We start from the raw sequence: 18,984 nt of genomic DNA on the forward strand, positions 1-18,984 counted from the left end.
ATCACAGTATCATCAGGGTTGGAAGAGACCTCACAGATCATCAAGTCCAACTCTTTACCACAGAGCTCAAGGCTAGACCATGGCACCAAGTGCCACGTCCAATCCTGCCTTGAACAGCTCCAGGGACGGCGACTCCACCACCTCCCTGGGCAGCCCATTCCAGTGTCCAATGACTCTCTCAGGGAAGAACTTTCTCCTCACCTCCAGCCTAAATTTCCCCTGGTGTAGCTTGAGGCTGTGTCCTCTTGTTCTGGTGCTGGCCACCTGAGAGAAGAGAGCAACCTCCTCCTGGCCACAACCTCCCTTCAGGCAAATTAGATAATTATATATTATCCTTATAATGATATCTTTATAAGGATTTTTGTTAATTAATTCAAACAAGATGCATAATTACATGAAATAGATTTAATAGAGTTTGTATACTTGCATGAGAAAAACACCTAAGAGCTGCCTATGCTATCCTGGAGTTGCAAGCGATGTTATCTTCCTCACCCTTGAAAGGAGAAATGTGGAGTCTGAAGGTTAAAACTGCTCTGCTATGGAATAAAGCTGGGAGGAAAAGTAGTAATTTCATCTTACTCCAGCCTGTACTTTTTCTTGACTCCACCTCATTCCCGCAGGAGTGGGGAGGAAACAGCAGAGAAGTTCAGACGGCTGAGTGACTCAGATGGCTTCCAGAAATACTGTAGCTTATGTCGATGGTGATGCTGAGCACGCATCTCTGTCTGTATGTGGGCAACAGTTTAGTAAATATTCTAGGTACATTGCACAAAATCCTGCTTTTCCTCCAGCATGCCTATGTACAGCCCACAGCTGCAGCCATCGTAGGCAATCTGTCTTGTGAAGAAATCCAGGGCTTAGGCTTTCCCTTGCAGAGCTAATACAGACTGCTTAAAAAATCATTCCTAAGACTTCCTTGGCTCTGAAAGTTTTCATTTTTAATGGAACCTGACAGAACAATCTCCTCCTTTTTACTAACTCCTTAATTATACAAAATATTGAATGAAACCAGTTGGAAAGACTTCATAAAAGCTGGTTGGCAAGAAAAGAAATCTTTACTTGGATAAGCTTGTTAGTATTGAATGTACTTCAGTGAGGTTTTCAGCGTCATCAGCTGTCTGGTTGCAGTCTTGCCTTCATTGGTTCCTAGAGAAAAGGGTAGATCCTAGAAAAGATTGCTATTTTTAGCTGATACACAGCTCATGTTTTTTCTGTTTGGTGTGAGCATAGAATCATAGAATGATAGAATCAACCAGGTTGGAAGAGACCTCCAAGATCATCCAGTCCAACCTAGCACCCATCCCTATCCAATCAACCAGACCATGGCACTAAGTGCCTCATCCAGTCTTTGCTTGAAGACCCCCAGGGACAGTGCCTCCACCACCTCCCTGGGCAGCCCATTCCAATGGGAAATCACTCTCTCTGTGAAGAACTTCTTCCTAATATCCAGCCTATACCTACCCTGGTGTTTAACCTGCAGGTTTCATTGCTGTAATATAGTCTCCTTCATGCACCCATGAAAAGCTCTTTGAACTTGATTTACTTAAAGGGAAGCGTAGTTTGAAATTTACAGCACACCTTTACTAGCAGAAAGATGTCATGTCAACAAAGAAGCTATCTTGCAAAAAGGCATATCCTCACTATTGTCCAATTTGGAATTCTTTTCATTCTTTCCACTGCACTCCTTAAAATTTTAGCGTTACATATAAAATTTTACATGTTACATATAAAGTTTTAGTGTTCTGTCTTGAGTGCTGTGTCCAGTTCTGGGCTCCTCAATTCAAGAGAGCTGTTGAGATGCTGGACTACCTGAGGGGTGGTTGTGGCCAGGAGGAGGTTGCTCTCTTCTCTCAGGTGGCCAGCACCAGAACAAGAGGACACAGCCTCAAGCTACGCCAGGGGAAATTTAGGCTGGAGGTGAGGAGAAAGTTCTTCCCTGAGAGAGTCATTGGACACTGGAATGGGCTGCCCGGGGAGGTGGTGGAGTCGCCGTCCCTGGAGCTGTTCAAGGCAGGATTGGACGTGGCACTTGGTGCCATGGTCTGGCCTTGAGCTCTGTGGTAAAGGGTTGGACTTGATGATCTGTGAGGTCTCTTCCAACTATGATGATACTGTGACACTGTAATGTGTCCAGAGAAGGGCAATGAAGTTGGTGAGAGGCCTGGAGCACAGCCCTGTGAGGAGAGGCTGAGGGAGCTGGGGGTGTGCAGCCTGCAGAAGAGGAGGCTCAGGGCAGACCTCATTGCTGTCTACAACTACCTGAAGGGACATTGTAGCCAGGTGGGGTTGGTCTCTTCTGCCAGGCAACCAGCAACAGAAGAAGGGGACACAGTCTCAAGTTGTGCTGGGGGAGGTCTAGGCTGGATGTTAGGAGGAAGTTCTTCCCAGAGAGAGTGATTGGCATTGGAATGGGCTGCCCAGGGAGGTGGTGGAGTTGCTGTCCCTGGAGGTGTTGAAGCAAAGCCTGGCTGAGGCACTTAGTGCCATGGTCTGGTTGACTGGCTAGGGCTGGGTGCTAGGTTGGGCTGGATGACCTTGGAGGTCTCTTCCAATCTGGTTGGTTCTATGATTCTATAATATAGAAATCTTTACCAACAGTCAGATAGTGTGGAGGCTATCAGATAGATTACTCCTTGGGCCACAGTAGAAATGGCCTTGTTTTTCTTTTCTTGTTAGGTAATTATTTTATTCTCTTTTCCCTATTACTTGTTTAATGAGAGCTCTCTTACTGGAGATATGTTACTTTTGAAGGTAGATGGTGGTGACTTGCTGACTGCAGTTATTTTAACATTGACTAATGTGAATTGAAAAGTGCTTTGAGGATGCAATGTTCTTTCTTCATAGCTTGCAAAGGTCTCTTATGAGTCTTAAATTACATTGTGGAGAGGAGGCTTAAATTAATCCTCTCAAATTTATTTTGCTTTCATTCACTGTTACTGTTATCTTTTCTCCTGCACTGAATGTTATTTATCTAGACAGTCTGCTGAAAAACTGAAACCTTTGTTTGTAGAATAGTGAACTTCAAATTTTGGCTTTCAGAACAGCTGCTACACAGCATACAAACTTTTATTTCGTGCACAAGAGGTTACCTTGGATGATTTTTGTTGAGCTTCCAAGAAGACATGATTAGAGATGACACTTGTATTATGGTGGAGGCAGTACTTTCAGTTGAAGGGATGGGAGGGGAAAGATTGTCCTTTCAAGTGATGTCCAAGTGCTAGTTCACTAGTTAAATGTTTTTAGAACTGGGTTGTCCTTTGGTTATAGAAGTCATTGCATATGCACACACATGCATTTTGAGCATGAGTGGTTTTTTTTTTTGTCAGCTTACATAGTTCAGATTGCTATCAAGGTCAATATAATATTGATCCAGTTGTGTTGGTTCTCTTTCTAATGCACCCTGTGATGTATTGGCTTTTAAGTCTTTGACCATTCATTAACATATCTGTATAACACTATATTTTTATGTGCTTAGGGAATTAGGTTATATTTTAGTTCTAGGTAAGATTTCTAGAGTAATTATCAGAGTAGTTTCAAATATCTGTAATTCTTATTGAATCATAGGATCAACCAGGTTGGAAGAGACCTCCAAGATCATCCAGGCCAACCTAGCCCTAGCCAGTCAACTAGAACATGTCACCAAGTGCCTCATCCAGTCTTCTCTTGAACAACTCCAGGGATGATGACTCCACCACCTCCCTGGGCAGCCCATTCCAATGCCAATCACTCTCTCTGGCAGGAACTCCCTCCTAACATCCAGCCTAGACCTCCCCCAGCACAACTTGAGACTGTGTCCCCTTGTTCTGGTGCTGCTTGCCTGACAAAAAAGACCACCCCCCACCTGGCTACAGCCTCCCTTCAGGTAGTTGTAGACAGCAATGAGCTCTGCCCTGAGCCTCCTCCTCTGCAGGCTGCACACCCCCAGCTCCCTCAGCCTCTCCTCAGGGTTTGTGTTCTTCTGAATATTCACAATTAACTGTGAAATCTTATATATTTTTTTAAGGCAACTACTGAATTTCTAGCAGACTTTAAGTGTGTACTTTTGACCTTTACAAGTAACAGTCCAATTTGGGACACGTCTCTGACATGTCCAATTGGTAACTGCAAAGAAAGCATATGGCATCTGCTTACTGTATGTATGTGCTGACTCTTCAAAAATCTTCATTTACAGTAAACATGGGTTTAGGGAGAAAACCTTCTCAAATAGATGTGTGTGTGTATAGTAGGATGCTCAAGTATATGTTTTGTTGGCATACTTTGCTTGTGGACTTAATCTGATTTTTAATTACTTTTTTTAATGACTGTTTAGTTATGCAAATAAGTTACAGTGTCTACTCCTCAGGGCGTTTTTCACAAACAGCAACCAAAAATGTCTAGGTTGTGGCTGCTGTGTTCCTCAGCAGGCAGTAGATTAGCCTTGTGGATGGTCCCTGGTTTTATTTGAACTGCTTTTGCCACAGCCAAGAGCAGCATGGTTCGTTGTGTGTTGTTCATGTGAATCTGTGCCCAGGTGGCCAAGAGAGCCAATGGCATCCTGGCCTGCATCAGGAACAGTGTGGCCAGTAGGACAAGGGAGGTTATTCTGCCCCTCTACTCAGCACTGCTCAGACCACACCTTGAGTGCTGTGTCCAGTTCTGGGCCCCTCAATTCAAGAAAGATGTTGAGGTGCTGGAACATGTCCAGAGAAGGGCAACAAAGCTGGTGAGGGGCCTGGAACACAAACCCTATGAGGAGAGGCTGAGGGAGCTGGGCCTGTTTAGCCTGGAGAAGAGGAGGCTCAGGGGTGATCTTATTACTGTCTACAACTACCTGAAGGGGCATTGTAGCCAGGTGGGAGGTGGCTTCTTCTCCCAGGCAACCAGCAACAGAACAAGGGGACACAGTCTCAAGTTGTGCCAGGGTAGGTCTAGGCTGGATATTAGGAGGAAGTTCTTCACAGAGAGAGTGATTGGCATTGGAATGGGCTGCCCAGGGAGGTGGTGGAGGCATTGTCCCTGGAGGTCTTCAAGCAAAGCCAGGATGAGGCACTTAGTGCCATGGTCTGGTTGATTGGTTAGGGCTGGGTGCTAGGTTGGCCTGGATGATCTTTGAGGTCTCTTCCAACCTGGTTGATTCTATGATTCCTCTTAATAAATGCTTGTAATGCTAAAATAAAGCAACACAGCGTACAAACCACTACTTTTACATAATTAACACCAAAAACATGAAATTCCAAAGCAACTGGACTCTCTATAATGAGCAGAATACATTTATAGAGACGTTTGTTAGTGACGTGCTGTAAATAAGGACACTTGGGAAATCTGAAGCTGAAATTACGTGGTGAATCAGAAAATGGTGCTGTGTTCTGCCAGGCCAGCAGTCCTGAGCTTGGGGAGCTCTAGGCTGAGATACTCTTTCACACTTGAAGAAGCAGCTTCCCCTGCATTAAGTGTGTGTGTTAGCAATTTGTTAACGTTGCAGTCAAGCTGTTGTAGACACAATTTTGTCGGAGTGGTGATGTGAGCTTTTCCTGCCTGTGGCCCCCAAAGGTGGCAATTCAATTAATCTGTTAATATCCAAACCCTTTACTATCCCACTTAAACCTGTCTTTCTCTCTGCCCTGGATTCATGTGTGAAACCAGAGTGCAGATGCTTTATTGCAGAGCTAGAAACTTGCTCACCCTTGGCAAACTCTGGCTTTAGCAGCCACTGAAGGACATTAGAAGTAAGTGCCTTTGTGCTGCACGGCAGGAACAAAATCCCTCCCTCTGTTCCTGTAAAACCTAAGCTTATCCAGCAACTTTGACAGAAGCCATTTATATAATACACCCACAGACCAGCACCATTTAAGCAGATTCAAGCTGAAATATTTATTTGGCAAGTTAATCAGGCTTTCCATTACATTTGAATTATTATATTATTAGTAATATTATATTTAAATTATGCTTTATTTCAATATGAAATACGTTTAAATTATGATTTTTTGGGCTGCCCAGGGAGGTGGTGGAGTCACCACACCTGAAGGTGTTGAAGAAAAGCCTGGGTGAGGCACTTAGTGCCAGGGTCTGGTTGATTGGATAGGGATGGGTATTAGGTTGAACTGGATGATCTCAGAGGTCTCTTCCAACCTGGTTGATTCTATGGTCTAGTTGATTGGATAGGGCTGGGTGCTAGGTTGGACTGGATGATCTCGGTGGTCTCTTCCAACCTGGTTGATTCTATGATTCTATGGTCTAGTTGATTGGATAGGGCTGGGTGCTAGGTTGGACTGGATGATCTCGGAGGTCTCTTCCAACCTGGTTGATTCTATGGTCTAGTTGATTGGATAGGGCTGGGTGCTAGGTTGGACTGGATGATCTCGGAGGTCTCTTCCAACCTGGTTGATTCTATGATTCTATGGTCTAGTTGATTGGATAGGGCTGGGTGCTAGGTTGGACTGGATGATCTCGGAGGTCTCTTCCAACCTGGTTGATTCTATGGTCTAGTTGATTGGATAGGGCTGGGTGCTAGGTTGGACTGGATGATCTCGGAGGTCTCTTCCAACCTGGTTGATTCTATGTTTGTTTATACTAGTTCCAAAAATACCCCATAGATTTGCCATTAGTATCTGGCTATCAAATAGTCAATTACTCGGAGAGATTTTAGTTTCATTTAATTTTCAGAATATTTTTTGTGGGGAGTTTTTTGTCTTCAGTGAGTTAAGCAAGGACTGGCCAGGGGCATATGAAAGCAGTTAAAGTGCTGGGATTGTTTATGGCCTAAATTGTTAGTCAGCAGAGGCGGCACAGCAGATTTCTTTGTGGCTTTTAGTGGAAAGTATTAAACAGTCGCTCTTTCTTCAGTTACAGCCTTGGTACGTTTCAGCTGGGTTAGTCACACAACTGGCACAGACGTAACTGCAGAGGCTCCCCCCTCCAGCTCCAAAAAAGGGGAGGGGGGAGGGAAGGGGGAGAAAAAGGCGCTTTTTTTTCGTTGCCGGAGGAAGTTGCAGTGGGAGCAGTGGCTGGGTTCTCTGGTGAGTGTGACATGTGAGCATTACTGGGCGCTTCATCCTGCCAGGCTGCAGGCGCTGCTCGCCAGGCTGCTGCTCAGCGGGAGTGCTGCTGTAGCGGTGCCGCTTCGTGCTGCGCTCCTATGGGCTCCTAATGACCAGCTTGGGCAGCCGGGGTTGGTTTTTTTTGAGCTTTGCAGGTCTATCTGCTGATTGTATAATTGAATTTGTCACGGGAGAAAAAACAACAACCCAACAACAACTGGTAAACAGAAGCGCGAACTGAAGAGGAGAATCAGGTTGGCACAGTGACAGATGTTCGGCTAAAGAAGTTGGCTCGGAGAAGATGTACAGAGTCTGATTTATTTTTTCCCCTCACCCCCTCCGTCTGAATGAAGACTATCATGGGAGCTGCATTCACACGGTGATCAAAAGAAGCGCTCGAGTGATGAACGGCTTTTGCAGAAGAACTCTCGGGCAGTAATTTGACCTTTTGTGTGTGGTAGCTGGCTTATTTTTTTCTGAAGCCTTCTTTCTTCACAGTATTTTTGCCTGACGCCTTCCCAGATGGAGAAGCCACAGCTACTGCCTGGTGAAGGAGAAACGAACGCTCCACATTGCCTGCGCCCCTGACGGAGCAGCGCTGCCTGCCTCGCTGGCGTTTGGGGAGGCTGGATCCAGCCAGCAGCGTTATTCAGGGAGTTCATTGTCCCTGTGGTCTGACTCATCGCATGTAAATGCGCTGCAGCCGCGCTCTATGTTGCGGATGTTCTTCTCGCAAGGGGTTCTTTTTTTCTCCCTCTAAGCAGGTCCTGAAACGCTGCTTGAAATGAGATGCATTTTCCTGGCTGGACTGTTTTGACATGGAGAATGGAAGCTGTAGAATGACAGGGTGATTGGAAGGCACGTTTATTTTCGGTCCCCAGAAAGCCTGCGGCGGCTGGTTGAAAACTGACCTTGCAGGAGTGGGTATAGCTGCAGCCGCCTCTCTTGGGGCAGTTGTTCCTCCTCCCGTCCTTGGCGGTGGCGTGTCTCCTCTAGCAATGATTTCTCTGTGGCGGTAGGAGGACTTTGTGGAAATCGTGACAGTAAGAAAAACAGATTTGCTTGTGCAAGGACAGCTGTGTGTGACAGTCAGCGCCGTTCAAGTGCGATTGGATCGTGGGATATTTCCGTCAGCCGTTCCACGGTTTCATTATTGAGGTTTTGATGCTTAGAGGAATCTTATTTAGGAAAAAAAAAAAAGATAAAGAAACTTTTTTTTTCCCCAGCCTCGCTTTGAACATCTCAGGGTGCTTAAATGTTGAAATATGAAGTGCAAGAGGGGAAAGGATTTTCTCTTTTTAAATCCTAACACACCAGCAGAAGCGCTCCCGAGTTGGTGAGGGTGTGTGGAACAGGTGAAAGTATTTCCTCTATGGTCCCCATTACAATACCTGCAGTCTGGTTCCAAAAATACTCTCGCTGGTATTTTTTTTCCTGCTTTTGCTTCCTCAAACGGATCGAATGAGTCGAGTTTGTATTGTTGTTTTGGAGGAGGAGGAAGATGATTCTCCCACGTTTGTTTCCAAATTGCCTCAGGAAAATGTATCCTTGCATCCATCACCCGCTGGAAATGTGCTGGTAAGGCATATTTGTTCATTGGCATATTTCCAGCTTGCATAATACTGTTGCAAATACCAACAGTAATTTTCCTAGGGTTAACATAAATATACTTGATGCTGAAACAGGACAAAGTGGTAAAAACAAGGGAGTAAAAGCTGAAACTTAGTTGTAGAGTTAATATTTGCAAGGGCTCATTCTTTTTCATGTATGTTTAGTTAAAGTGCATCAATAGCAGATTTCTAGAAGGATTTTTAGAAGGCTTGGTAAGCTATGTTTGAAGTAAATGGGTTTTTACTCTGCCCCACTCCTTGTTCCTGAATGGTGCATTTAGGCAATACCACTTCAGGAACTGATGTAATCATTGTATTGCAATAATATACTGTGTTCATCTTGAGAGTTGATGTATACATCAGAGCAATGCTGAACTAAAATATTGCAATGATAGTATTGCAGTAATATGCTGTGTTCATTTTGGGAATTAATGTATGCATCAGAGCAATTCTGAACTAAAATATTGCAATGATAGTATTGCAATAATATACTGTGTTCATTTTGGGAACTGATGTATACATCAGAACAATGCTGAACTAAAATATTGCAATGATAGTATTGCAGTAATATGCTGTGTTCATTTTGGGAATTAATGTATACATCAGAGCAATTCTGAACTAAAATATTGCAATGATAGTATTGCAATAATATACTGTGTTCATTTTGGGAACTGATGTATACATCAGAACAATTCTGAACTAAAATATTGCAGTGATATACTGTGTTCATTTTGAGAACTGATGTATACATATCAGAGCAATTCTGAACTAAAATATTGCAATGATAGTATTGCAATAATATACTGTGTGCATTTTGGGAATTGATGTACACATCAGAACAATTCTGAACTAAAATATTGCAGTGATATACTGTGTTCATTTTGAGAACTGATGTATACATATCAGAGCAATTCTGAACTAAAATATTGCAATGATATACTGTGTTCATTTTGAGAACTGATGTATACATATCAGAGCAATTCTGAACTAAAATATTGCAATGATAGTATTGCAGTAATATGCTGTGTTCATTTTGGGAATTAATGTATGCATCAGAGCAATTCTGAACTAAAATATTGCAATGATAGTATTGCAATAATATACTGTGTTCATTTTGGGAATTAATGTATACATCAGAGCAATTCTGAACTAAAATATTGCAGTGATATACTGTGTTCATGTTGAGAACTGATGTATACATATCAGAGCAATTCTGAACTAAAATATTGCAATGATAGTATTGCAATAATATACTGTGTTCATTTTGGGAATTAATGTATACATCAGAGCAATTCTGAACTAAAATATTGCAGTGATATACTGTGTTCATGTTGAGAACTGATGCATACATATCAGAGCAATTCTGAACTAAAATATTGCAGTGATATACTGTGTTCATTTTGGGAATTAATGTATACATATCAGAGCAATTCTGAACTAAAATATTGCAATGATAGTGTTGCAGTATATATGCTGTGTTCATTTTGAGAACTGATGTATACATATCAGAACAATTCTGAACTAAAATATTGCAATGATATACTGTGTTCATTTTGGGAATCAATGTATACATCAGAGCAATTATGAACTAAAATATTGCAATGATAGTATTGCAATAATATTGGTTGGACTTGATGATCTGTGAGGTCTCTTCCAACCCTGATAATACTGTGATACTGAGATAATATACTGTGTTCATTTTGGGAACTGATGTATACATCAGAGCAATTCTGAACTAAAATATTGCAATGATAGTATTGCAATAATATACTCTGTTCATTTTGGGAACTGATGTATACATCAGAGCAATTCTGAACTAAAATATTGCAATGATAGTGTTGCAGTAATATACTGTGTTCATTTTGGGAATTGATGTACACATCAGAGCAATTCTGAACTAAAATGAACAACAGCAGAAGTTATAATTTTGATGTAACTGTTAGACACACTTTACCACTTTCTGGAAGTGATCGACAGTGGGAACTGTGTTTTTATTACTTTGTCAAGTGACTCACTTTAAATCTTGCTGGTATACCTCAGGAGCTTTTCTTACTAAGAAATCCTGCTATATTTAGTAATAGATGTGTGTGAGCGTGAATTTGTTACCATACTTGATGGTACCATACTGATGGACTTTGCTTTCCTACTCTGCCTAAATAGGTGAAACATTTCTTGTAATATTAGTCACTTGCTAATGTAAAAGGGATTTCTTTGCTTATATTGTATAGGATTTTCAGCATAAAGCAACATTCCCACCTTTATGATGAGGAGTTTATTTCTCAGCTGTTACAAGCTAGTCTTGTGGGCCCTTTTTTCCTATTTCATTGGTGTAGAATATGTTCGTATCTTTAAGGGGTTTAAAACTTGGAGTTTCTTCACGTCTCAGTGCTGGTGAGGGTTTCATTATTGCACTTGCTGGGATTTATTTTGTCATCATGATGTGCTTGTGTTACGTGACAACCCCCCATGCATCACTACAAATTAAAATGGGATTATATTCTAAGATGTGGTTTGTTTTCTTTTCGTTTCAGCCACCGTTGGTTCAAGCTATATTTAACGGAGATCCTGATGAAGTTCGAGCACTGATATTTAAGAAAGAAGATGTTAATTTTCAGGTAAAAGCAAGTATCATTAGCTTTGGGTACATGTTAATTATGGTTTGATAGAACTTTCTGCTGCACTAATCACTGTGAGACGTTGCTAATTTATGAGCTGTGAATTGTATTGCTTTTATGTAATAGGCAAAGTAAAGCCTAAACATACACTTAATACTGGGAAGGAGGAGTGTGGGTTTGTTATATTCCTTCCAAGTGTTAGTTCTGCAGTGCTTGGTTAACTAAGGAATTTACATCAAATTTTTAGGAAGTTAAACAGGTTAAGTGTCATATTGTGTAGGTTTTTTCTGATTCCTTTTAAATTGAATACAGCATATACAGTAGAAAATTGAAAGAGCATAGTCCTGGATGCAGTAGATACATTTAATAGTGGATTTTAAAAGGAGAAGCCTAATTATTAAGTAATAAATATGAATTGTGTTTATGTATTGTGTTTGTAGTGCTGCAACCCCAGATACTGCAGACTTAAAAACTATACTGAAATGAAATTGAGTTCCACTGGGTGAAATTCCAGATTTGAACAGCATGCAGTTACTGTACTTAATTTCTGTTAAAGTTCTAGTATGGATGTTTGACACTATACAGGATAATATAACACAATCTCTTTATCTTGGTTAGAAATTTCTTTTATAGTAGACTGATGTAAATCATTAGGGCTTAACATTACTGAAATGTATGTAGCTATTTTTCCTCCAAATGCACCAGAATGCTAAAAAGCAAAAGCTAACATGTAGATTCTATGTAAGACCATCATAATTATTTAGATTTTATTCTTGAGAGACATGAACCAAAAGCAAATATTTAGTTTGGTATGTGTATTTTGACACTTAAAAACATTCTGCAGAGTTTATACTTCTGGCACTAATTGAATCCATGGGAGCCCCCCCTTCCTATTGACTTAAGAGCTCAAGTAGGGCTCTATATAAGTAAAGCTGTCAAATCAAATCTAAAGTTTTACTTGATAAAGTTGAACTTCTCTCCTTTTTCAGTGATTTGGCATGTTCCATGCAAGACTGCATGGCATGAGGGATTATTTAGTATGAGAAGACTTAACCTTGTGTTTCGTTATAGGAGCATTAGCTTTGTGTCCTTACAGTCTCTTCATGTGTATGCTCTGGTCACATTGCTGCTTTTATTTTTAGAGCTGATTAGTCTGTATTCTTTCATTTATATTCCTTCATGTGTAACTCAGGTTTAGCCTTTGTAGCTATAGTGCCTGTAAACAAAACTAGGTTGGTATCTCTCAGCTTTTTGTTCATTATCTGTAACAAAAGCCTCTGCTGGGTTTCAGTACATCTGTGGCAGTGGTCTGATTTGGGATTTTTGTTTTATCTTGAGTTTTGTCAAACAGTTGTCCTTAAATAGGAAGTCACCAGATGTGCTTAGATAGAAAAGTATGTAATTGTTTGTCTTGGAAGAGGATTGCTTCAGACTAACAGGTAGTTCCAGTGAAGAATACTGTAGGGAGAATATTCATGCTGTGTTACCTTTTTTCAGTATCTCTGGATATCTGTGAGACTTATCTGTGGGTAAATCTGCCTTTAACATAATGTGTCTGCATCTCAGGATAGTAACACCCAAGGTGTCTTTAGAATCCATGCAGGACAAATTGCTATTTTATTCACACCTGCCTTCTTCAGCACAGACAGATGTTTGTCACATGTGACCACACTTTCCTACCATGGCACTCCTGGTCCTACTGAAGTATTTAATGTTACATTCACATATATCCTTTGAACCACTGTTTGGGACTAAAGAAGGAAATGAATTCTCCTGTTCTTGGGCAGAAATATTAAGTAAACTGCATAGTGGATTTTTTCTTTGTGTCTCTGTATGTGTGCTTCATTCTTTTCCTTGGGTTTTTTGTTTGCTGTGTGCACTTGACAGGAGATAATAGATCCTTAGTTCAGGTCCAAAGTTGTCTGCTTAGTTATGTTTTAAATATATGTGGGCAGAAGGAGGGGAAAAAAGTGAAGAAAAGGAAGTGGTTATGTGTATTTTCTTATGAAGAGAAAGCCTGTGATAAACTGTTGACTGTTGTGGATTGTATTGGATAATTGTATATGTTGAGTTTCTTTTCCACTTCACTATCCAAGTACTTCAGCAAGGTTGTTTGAATTCCAGAGTTACTGCCCCCAATTCCTCTGCAGAGTCATTTCCCCCTCTCGAGAGCAGTTTGTGCTGTGATAACTGACATTCCTGCCTTTCTCTGAGCAGAGGTTGGACTCTGCAACTAGAGACTTAGCAAGGTTCTGTAAACTAATTTTGCCCAGAAGCAAATGGAAGATAGAGCTGTTGCAGGCTGTTGTTGTGACAGTGACGTTCATCTAGGAAGGTTGCTAGTGTCTTGCTGAAAAGTGGATGATGTTTTCCCTTCTGGTAGCATCCAGCTTCCTTTACTTTTTCACTTTTGCAGTGTGCTGTCTTTAAGAGTAATTTCAATTGCCTTAGCACTTTATTCCCAAAGCTAGACTGTGGCTTCTGTTTTATGGTGGCTATCACACACAGATTGGGCTGAGCTGTTGACATTGAGCATTATTCTTGAAACAAATGGTGTCTACCACCCTAGATTCTGAGATGGGTTCTCACATGAACCGCTGTGAGCGACCACAAGATCATCTACTGATAGCAAATGAGCATTTTCAGGAAGGAGATTGTTCTTTGTTCTTGCTGTGCCAGTCTTCTTGAGTCACAAGCTCAGTCTAGGTTTAGAAAGTATGTATTGTATTCTACAATCGTCATCTTTGGTGAGGAAAGAGCAAATTGGATGTGTCCTTAGCTGCTGAAACCGTGGTTGGAAAAAGGTTTGCCTTCTCTGCAAGTTAGAAATGCCCATCTATTTTAGGGAAAACTGGTGTGTAGGAACTTTGATCAAATGTGTTGCTTGGAATTTGAACTCCCTTAAGGCTCCAATTAGTGGAAGAAATGGGGGGGCGATATGGGCAGTAGGACAAGGGAGGTTATTCTGCCCCTGTACTCAACACTGCTCAGGACACACCTTGAGTGCTGTGTCCAGTTCTGGGCTCCTCAATTCTAGAGAGATGTTGAGATATTGGAACATGTCCAGAGAAGGGCAACGAAGGTGGTGAGGGGCCTGGAGCAGAGCCCTGTGAGGAGAGGCTGAGGGAGCTGGGGGTGTGCAGCCTGGAGAAGAGCAATCTCAAAGGTGACCTCATTGCTGTCTACAACTACCTGTAGGGAGGTTGTAGCCAGGTGGGGTTGGTCTCTTCTGCCAGGCAAGCAGCAACAGAACAAGGGGACACAGTCTCAAGTTGTGCTGGGGGAGGTCTAGGCTGGATGTTAGGAGGAAGTTGTTGTCAGAGAGAGTGATTGGCATTGGAATGGGCTGCCCAGGGAGGTGGTGGAGTGGCCATCCCTGGAGGTGTTGAAGCAAAGCCTGGCTGAGGCACTTAGTGCCATGGTCTGGTTGACTGGCTAGGGCTGGGTGCTAGGTTGGCCTGGATGATCTTGGAGGTCTCTTCCAACCTGGCTGATTCTATGGTCTTATGTAGTAGGGTTATAGGTTGGACTTGGTGATCCTGAAAGGCTTTTCCAACCTGGATGTTCCTGTGATTCTCTGAATACTAAGTCACCTTAAAAAATTACTTACAGGTTGCAGATCTGACTATTGAAATGATTGTTCAAAATGAGAGCTGTTCTTCCTAGCTCCAGACCTATTGGGATACTGTTTCTTGCCATGAAAAATGATACTTTGGGTAACCCAGTATTCAATTTCTATAACCCAGTTGCGTTTGGTCTTTGAGGGGATAGACACCTGATTGTCTGGGCAGCTACTGTCGGAGTGCCCCTTGCTCTCCTTGCATAAGTGCTCTTTTTGGAGGCATCTTAAAACCTTACAGATCTCTCCCAGTGTTCTAAAGTGCTCACTACTTCTCCGTAAGATAGTGATACTGACTTAGGAGTCATGTTAGTGTAAGAAATTGCTGGTGGGGGCAACTGATGAAGTCACTCAGAGCAGGTTAATACATGGTGCTTTTAAGTAGTGATTCATCTGCAATGCCATGTTTTGGTGTTTTTGAGGGGGACTCTTCAGCCTGAAGAAGAAAAGGTTTCAAGAAGACCTTACAGTGGCCTTCCAGTATCTGAAGGGACCTACAGGAAGGCTGGGGAGGGCTATTGACAAGGTCTTGTAATGACAGGACAAGGGGGAAATTGGTTGAAACTGGCAGAGGGAAGATTCAGACTAGATGTTAGGAAAGGGTTGTTTGCAGTGAGGGTGGTGAGACACTGGCACAGGTTGCCCAGGGAGGTTGTGGCTCCTCCCTCCCTGGCGGTGTTCAAGGCCAGGTTGGATGAAGCCTTGGGTGACCTGTTCTGGAGGGTGGTGTCTTTGCCTATGGCAGGAGGCTGGGATTGGATGATCTTTGAGCCCCCTTCCAACCTAAACCATTCCATGACTCGGGGAGGCTGTTGTTAATAGGGAGTGGAGGTGGTTTTGGAAACTGCAGGAAAGAGTTTGACCATTTTGCATGGATATTTGCATGGTCCAGATAAAAGCAGTCAGAGGGAATGCAGGTGTATTCAAACCATACTTTTTCCTCTTCAGGAATACTGTGGCCATTGATGAAAAAAGCTGTGGTTTTGTGACTCAGTCCACCCAGAGCCTGCTTGCTGGGAGTTAATTTTCCAGGCCAATCCATGCATAACATCTCTTGTTGCTACTTTCAGCTTCTGGCAATGGGAGCAAAGCTGCTGCGTGGCTTTTGTGTATAAACTGATGAGAACAAGTAGTAGCTAAAAGCTAGCATAATGCAACAAAGGCTGAGCAGGAATTAGGTACGCTTTTTAACTCTTCAAGGTGTGATTCTGGAGTGAGTTGTGAGATAATGGGTTTACTGACTAGTCTGTGTGTCCCAGGCATGCATTGGACCCAGCACTGTTAAGGTTTTGTCAGATTCTCCCAGGGAACTTAGACTACTGGCAGGAAGGATTTCTATTGTTGACAACTGGGCTTGGCAACAAAAACTAATACTAATATATTTAGTACTGTGGAGCAGCATCTTGTGGTATTCCTTGGCAGGACAGGCTGTACAGGCAAGTGCTCTCGACTTCTGGTTTACTGATTTGAATATGCAGGAGGAATTAAGAAGGCATCCAGAAAATTATATAATATTCTGAACAGCACAATGAATATTTTTTGTTTCTGTCTGAAGAGGTCAGGGTATGAACTTTTCCTGATCACTGCTGAAGAGCTGCAGTCGTAGAATCATAGAATCAACCAGGTTGGAAGAGACCTCCAAGATCATCCAGGCCAACCTAACACCCAGCCCTATCCAGTCAACCAGACCATGGCACTAAGTGCCTCATCCAGGCTTTGCTTCAAAATAGACTGAACGTGGCATTAGTGTTTCTAGGTTAGGAAGAGTCACGAAACACAAGTTCACAGCTCTGCTATCCCTCTTTTTCTTCCAGATTCAAGGTTTGTGGAATCATAAGGCCTTTTGTGCAGTTCTGGTGTTGTAATCCATGCAGAAACTCCTTTGTAGATGAAATCAGGAACAGTGTGGCCAGTAGGACAAGGGAGGTTATTCTGCCCCTGTACTCAGCACTGCTCAGGCCACACCTTGAGTGCTGTGTCCAGGTCTGGGCTCCTCAATTCAAGAGAGATGTTGAGGTGCTGGAAGGTGTCCAGAGAAGGGCAACAAAGCTGGTGAGGGGCCTGGAGCACAGCCCTGTGAGGAGAGGCTGAGGGAGCTGGGGGTGTGCAGCCTGCAGAAGAGGAGGCTCAGGGCAGACCTCATTGCTGTGTACAAGTACCTAAAGAGAGGCTGTAGCCAGGTGGGGTTGGTCTCTTCTGCCAGGCAAGCAGCAACAGAACAAGGGGACACAGTCTCAAGTTGTGGCAGGGGAGGTCTAGGCTGGATGTTAGGAGGAAGTTCTTCACAGAGAGAGTGATTGGCATTGGAATGGGCTGCTCAGGGAGGTGGTGGAGTCACCGTCCCTGGAAGTGTTGAAGCAAAGCCTGGCTGAGGCACTTAGTGCCATGGTCTGGTTGATTGGCTAGAGCTGGGTGCTAGGTTGGCCTGGATGATCTTGGATATCTCTTCCAACCTGGTTGATTCTATGATTAAACAGTTATAATGTGTTTTTATTTCCAGTTGTAAGTGTAGTGGATCTGGAAGATTAAATTACAGCTGTGAGTTTGAAAGAATGGGATGCTGGGAACATAGGATGAGTTAAAGCTTCCATTTTTGTGTTAGTTGTTTTAATTCAGTTGCATCCTTTGAACTGTTAAACACAGTGATTCACTGAGAATTGTGTATTGAAAAGACACATACATGTATGTCTGTGCCTATCTGTACACATACACACATAAGTTACATGTGTGTGTGTTTTCTTGGGGTGTTTTTGTGGGGTTTTGTTTGTTTGCTTTTTAAAAAGGGTAGCTTATCTAATGCTAATGACAGTAACTATATAATGAACTGACAGTGGGAACAATCCTGTATAAACACATGCTAATAATGAGAATCTCTCCTGTAAAAAAGCACTACTGAGGAATGTAGGCCATGACACTTATGACTGCAGCTTCTGTCTGGCAGCATCTGCCTGGACCTGAGCTTCAGTTGCTAGAGCAGAGAGACAGAGAAATCCATACTGGGCAAGCAGGGCCTCAGAGAGCAGATGCCTGGATGGGCTTAAAGCACAAAACGAGCTGAGTGTGCCTTCACATGCTGCTGCAAATTGTCCACTGAAGAATTTTTATTGTCTCAGTAATAACTATGCCTATCTCTTTACTTGGATCTCTACTAAGAATTGAAAGAGGTTTTGTAATTAGATGTGGGAACCAAAAGAAGGAAGTCAGCTATATGTGATGAATGATGTATCTTAGGAGTGCATCCCTGTGTATCCTTCACACGCAGGAAGACTGAGGATAGGAACATAGTAAATTGGTGTTCTCACCCTGTGTAACATTTGCATGGAAGTGACATAACTTAGAACAAAGAACTGAAAGAAGTCTGTGTTATAACAGCTAAAACCTCACTATTACCTCACTGTTCTCCAGTAAGAATGTCAGGAGCAATATTTTACCCAATCACTGTATTCTGTGACTTGTAGAATGGGATATAAAAGACTGTGATTATAGCAATAAATGGGTTTTGGGCTTTTTGCCCTTGGCTTTCAGCTTTGGCTGTTCTGCGCCACTGTTATTTTGTCCCACACTACATACAGTGACAATTAGAGACATTTTATATTGTTAATGGCTTGAATTTGGTGTGCTTTGGTTTTGCGCGAGGTATAGGTAAATATTTTTGGTACAAATGGGAGAAAAGAAGGTAGTATATAGTTTTAAAATAGTGTAGCATTTCAGAGACTAATAGTAGCACTTCTTAGCAGTTAGTGGGCAAAGAGGATACAGATAAAGTACAGCTGTATGTGCATCTTTCCCTTTAAACTTTGGCATGAGCTTCTGTCCGCTGTTCATGTTGATGTACTCTATTGCTTTCTGCTTCTAGGCAGTCTCTCAACTAAGTGTAATAATCATAGAATCAATGAGGTTGGAAGAAACCTCCAAGATCATCCAGGCCAACCTAGCACCCAGCCCTAGCCAGTCAACCAGACCATGGCACTAAGTGCCTCATCCAGGCTTTGCTTCAACACCTTCAGGGACAGCAACTCCACCACCTCCCTGGGCAGCCCATTCCAATGCCAATCACTCTCTCTGCCAACAACTTCCTCCTAACATCCAGCCTAGACCTCCCCTGCCACAACTTCTGACTGTGT

The 18,984-nt window shown here is 42.5% G+C and overlaps 1 protein-coding gene across 4 annotated transcripts in view; it reads left to right on the plus strand.

Moving 5' to 3' along the window:
- ANKRD28 (ankyrin repeat domain 28) overlaps nt 1-18,984 on the plus strand; it is a 150,370-nt gene that overhangs the window by 44,382 nt on the left and 87,004 nt on the right. The window contains exons 1-2 of one of the 4 annotated variants that reach the window (XM_064167241.1): nt 7,053-8,594; nt 11,158-11,241. In XM_064167241.1, the coding sequence (XP_064023311.1) occupies nt 8,478-8,594; nt 11,158-11,241 (201 nt within the window). In that variant the 5' untranslated portion in view covers nt 7,053-8,477. Of the gene's footprint in view, nt 1-7,052; nt 8,595-11,157; nt 11,242-18,984 lie in introns of those variants that run through there. The other 3 variants (XR_010307548.1, XM_064167239.1, XM_064167240.1) reach the window with 3 other exon arrangements.

Source organism: Pogoniulus pusillus, chromosome 28 (assembly GCF_015220805.1).
Source record: "Pogoniulus pusillus isolate bPogPus1 chromosome 28, bPogPus1.pri, whole genome shotgun sequence".
Classification (NCBI taxonomy): Eukaryota; Metazoa; Chordata; class Aves; order Piciformes; family Lybiidae; genus Pogoniulus; species Pogoniulus pusillus.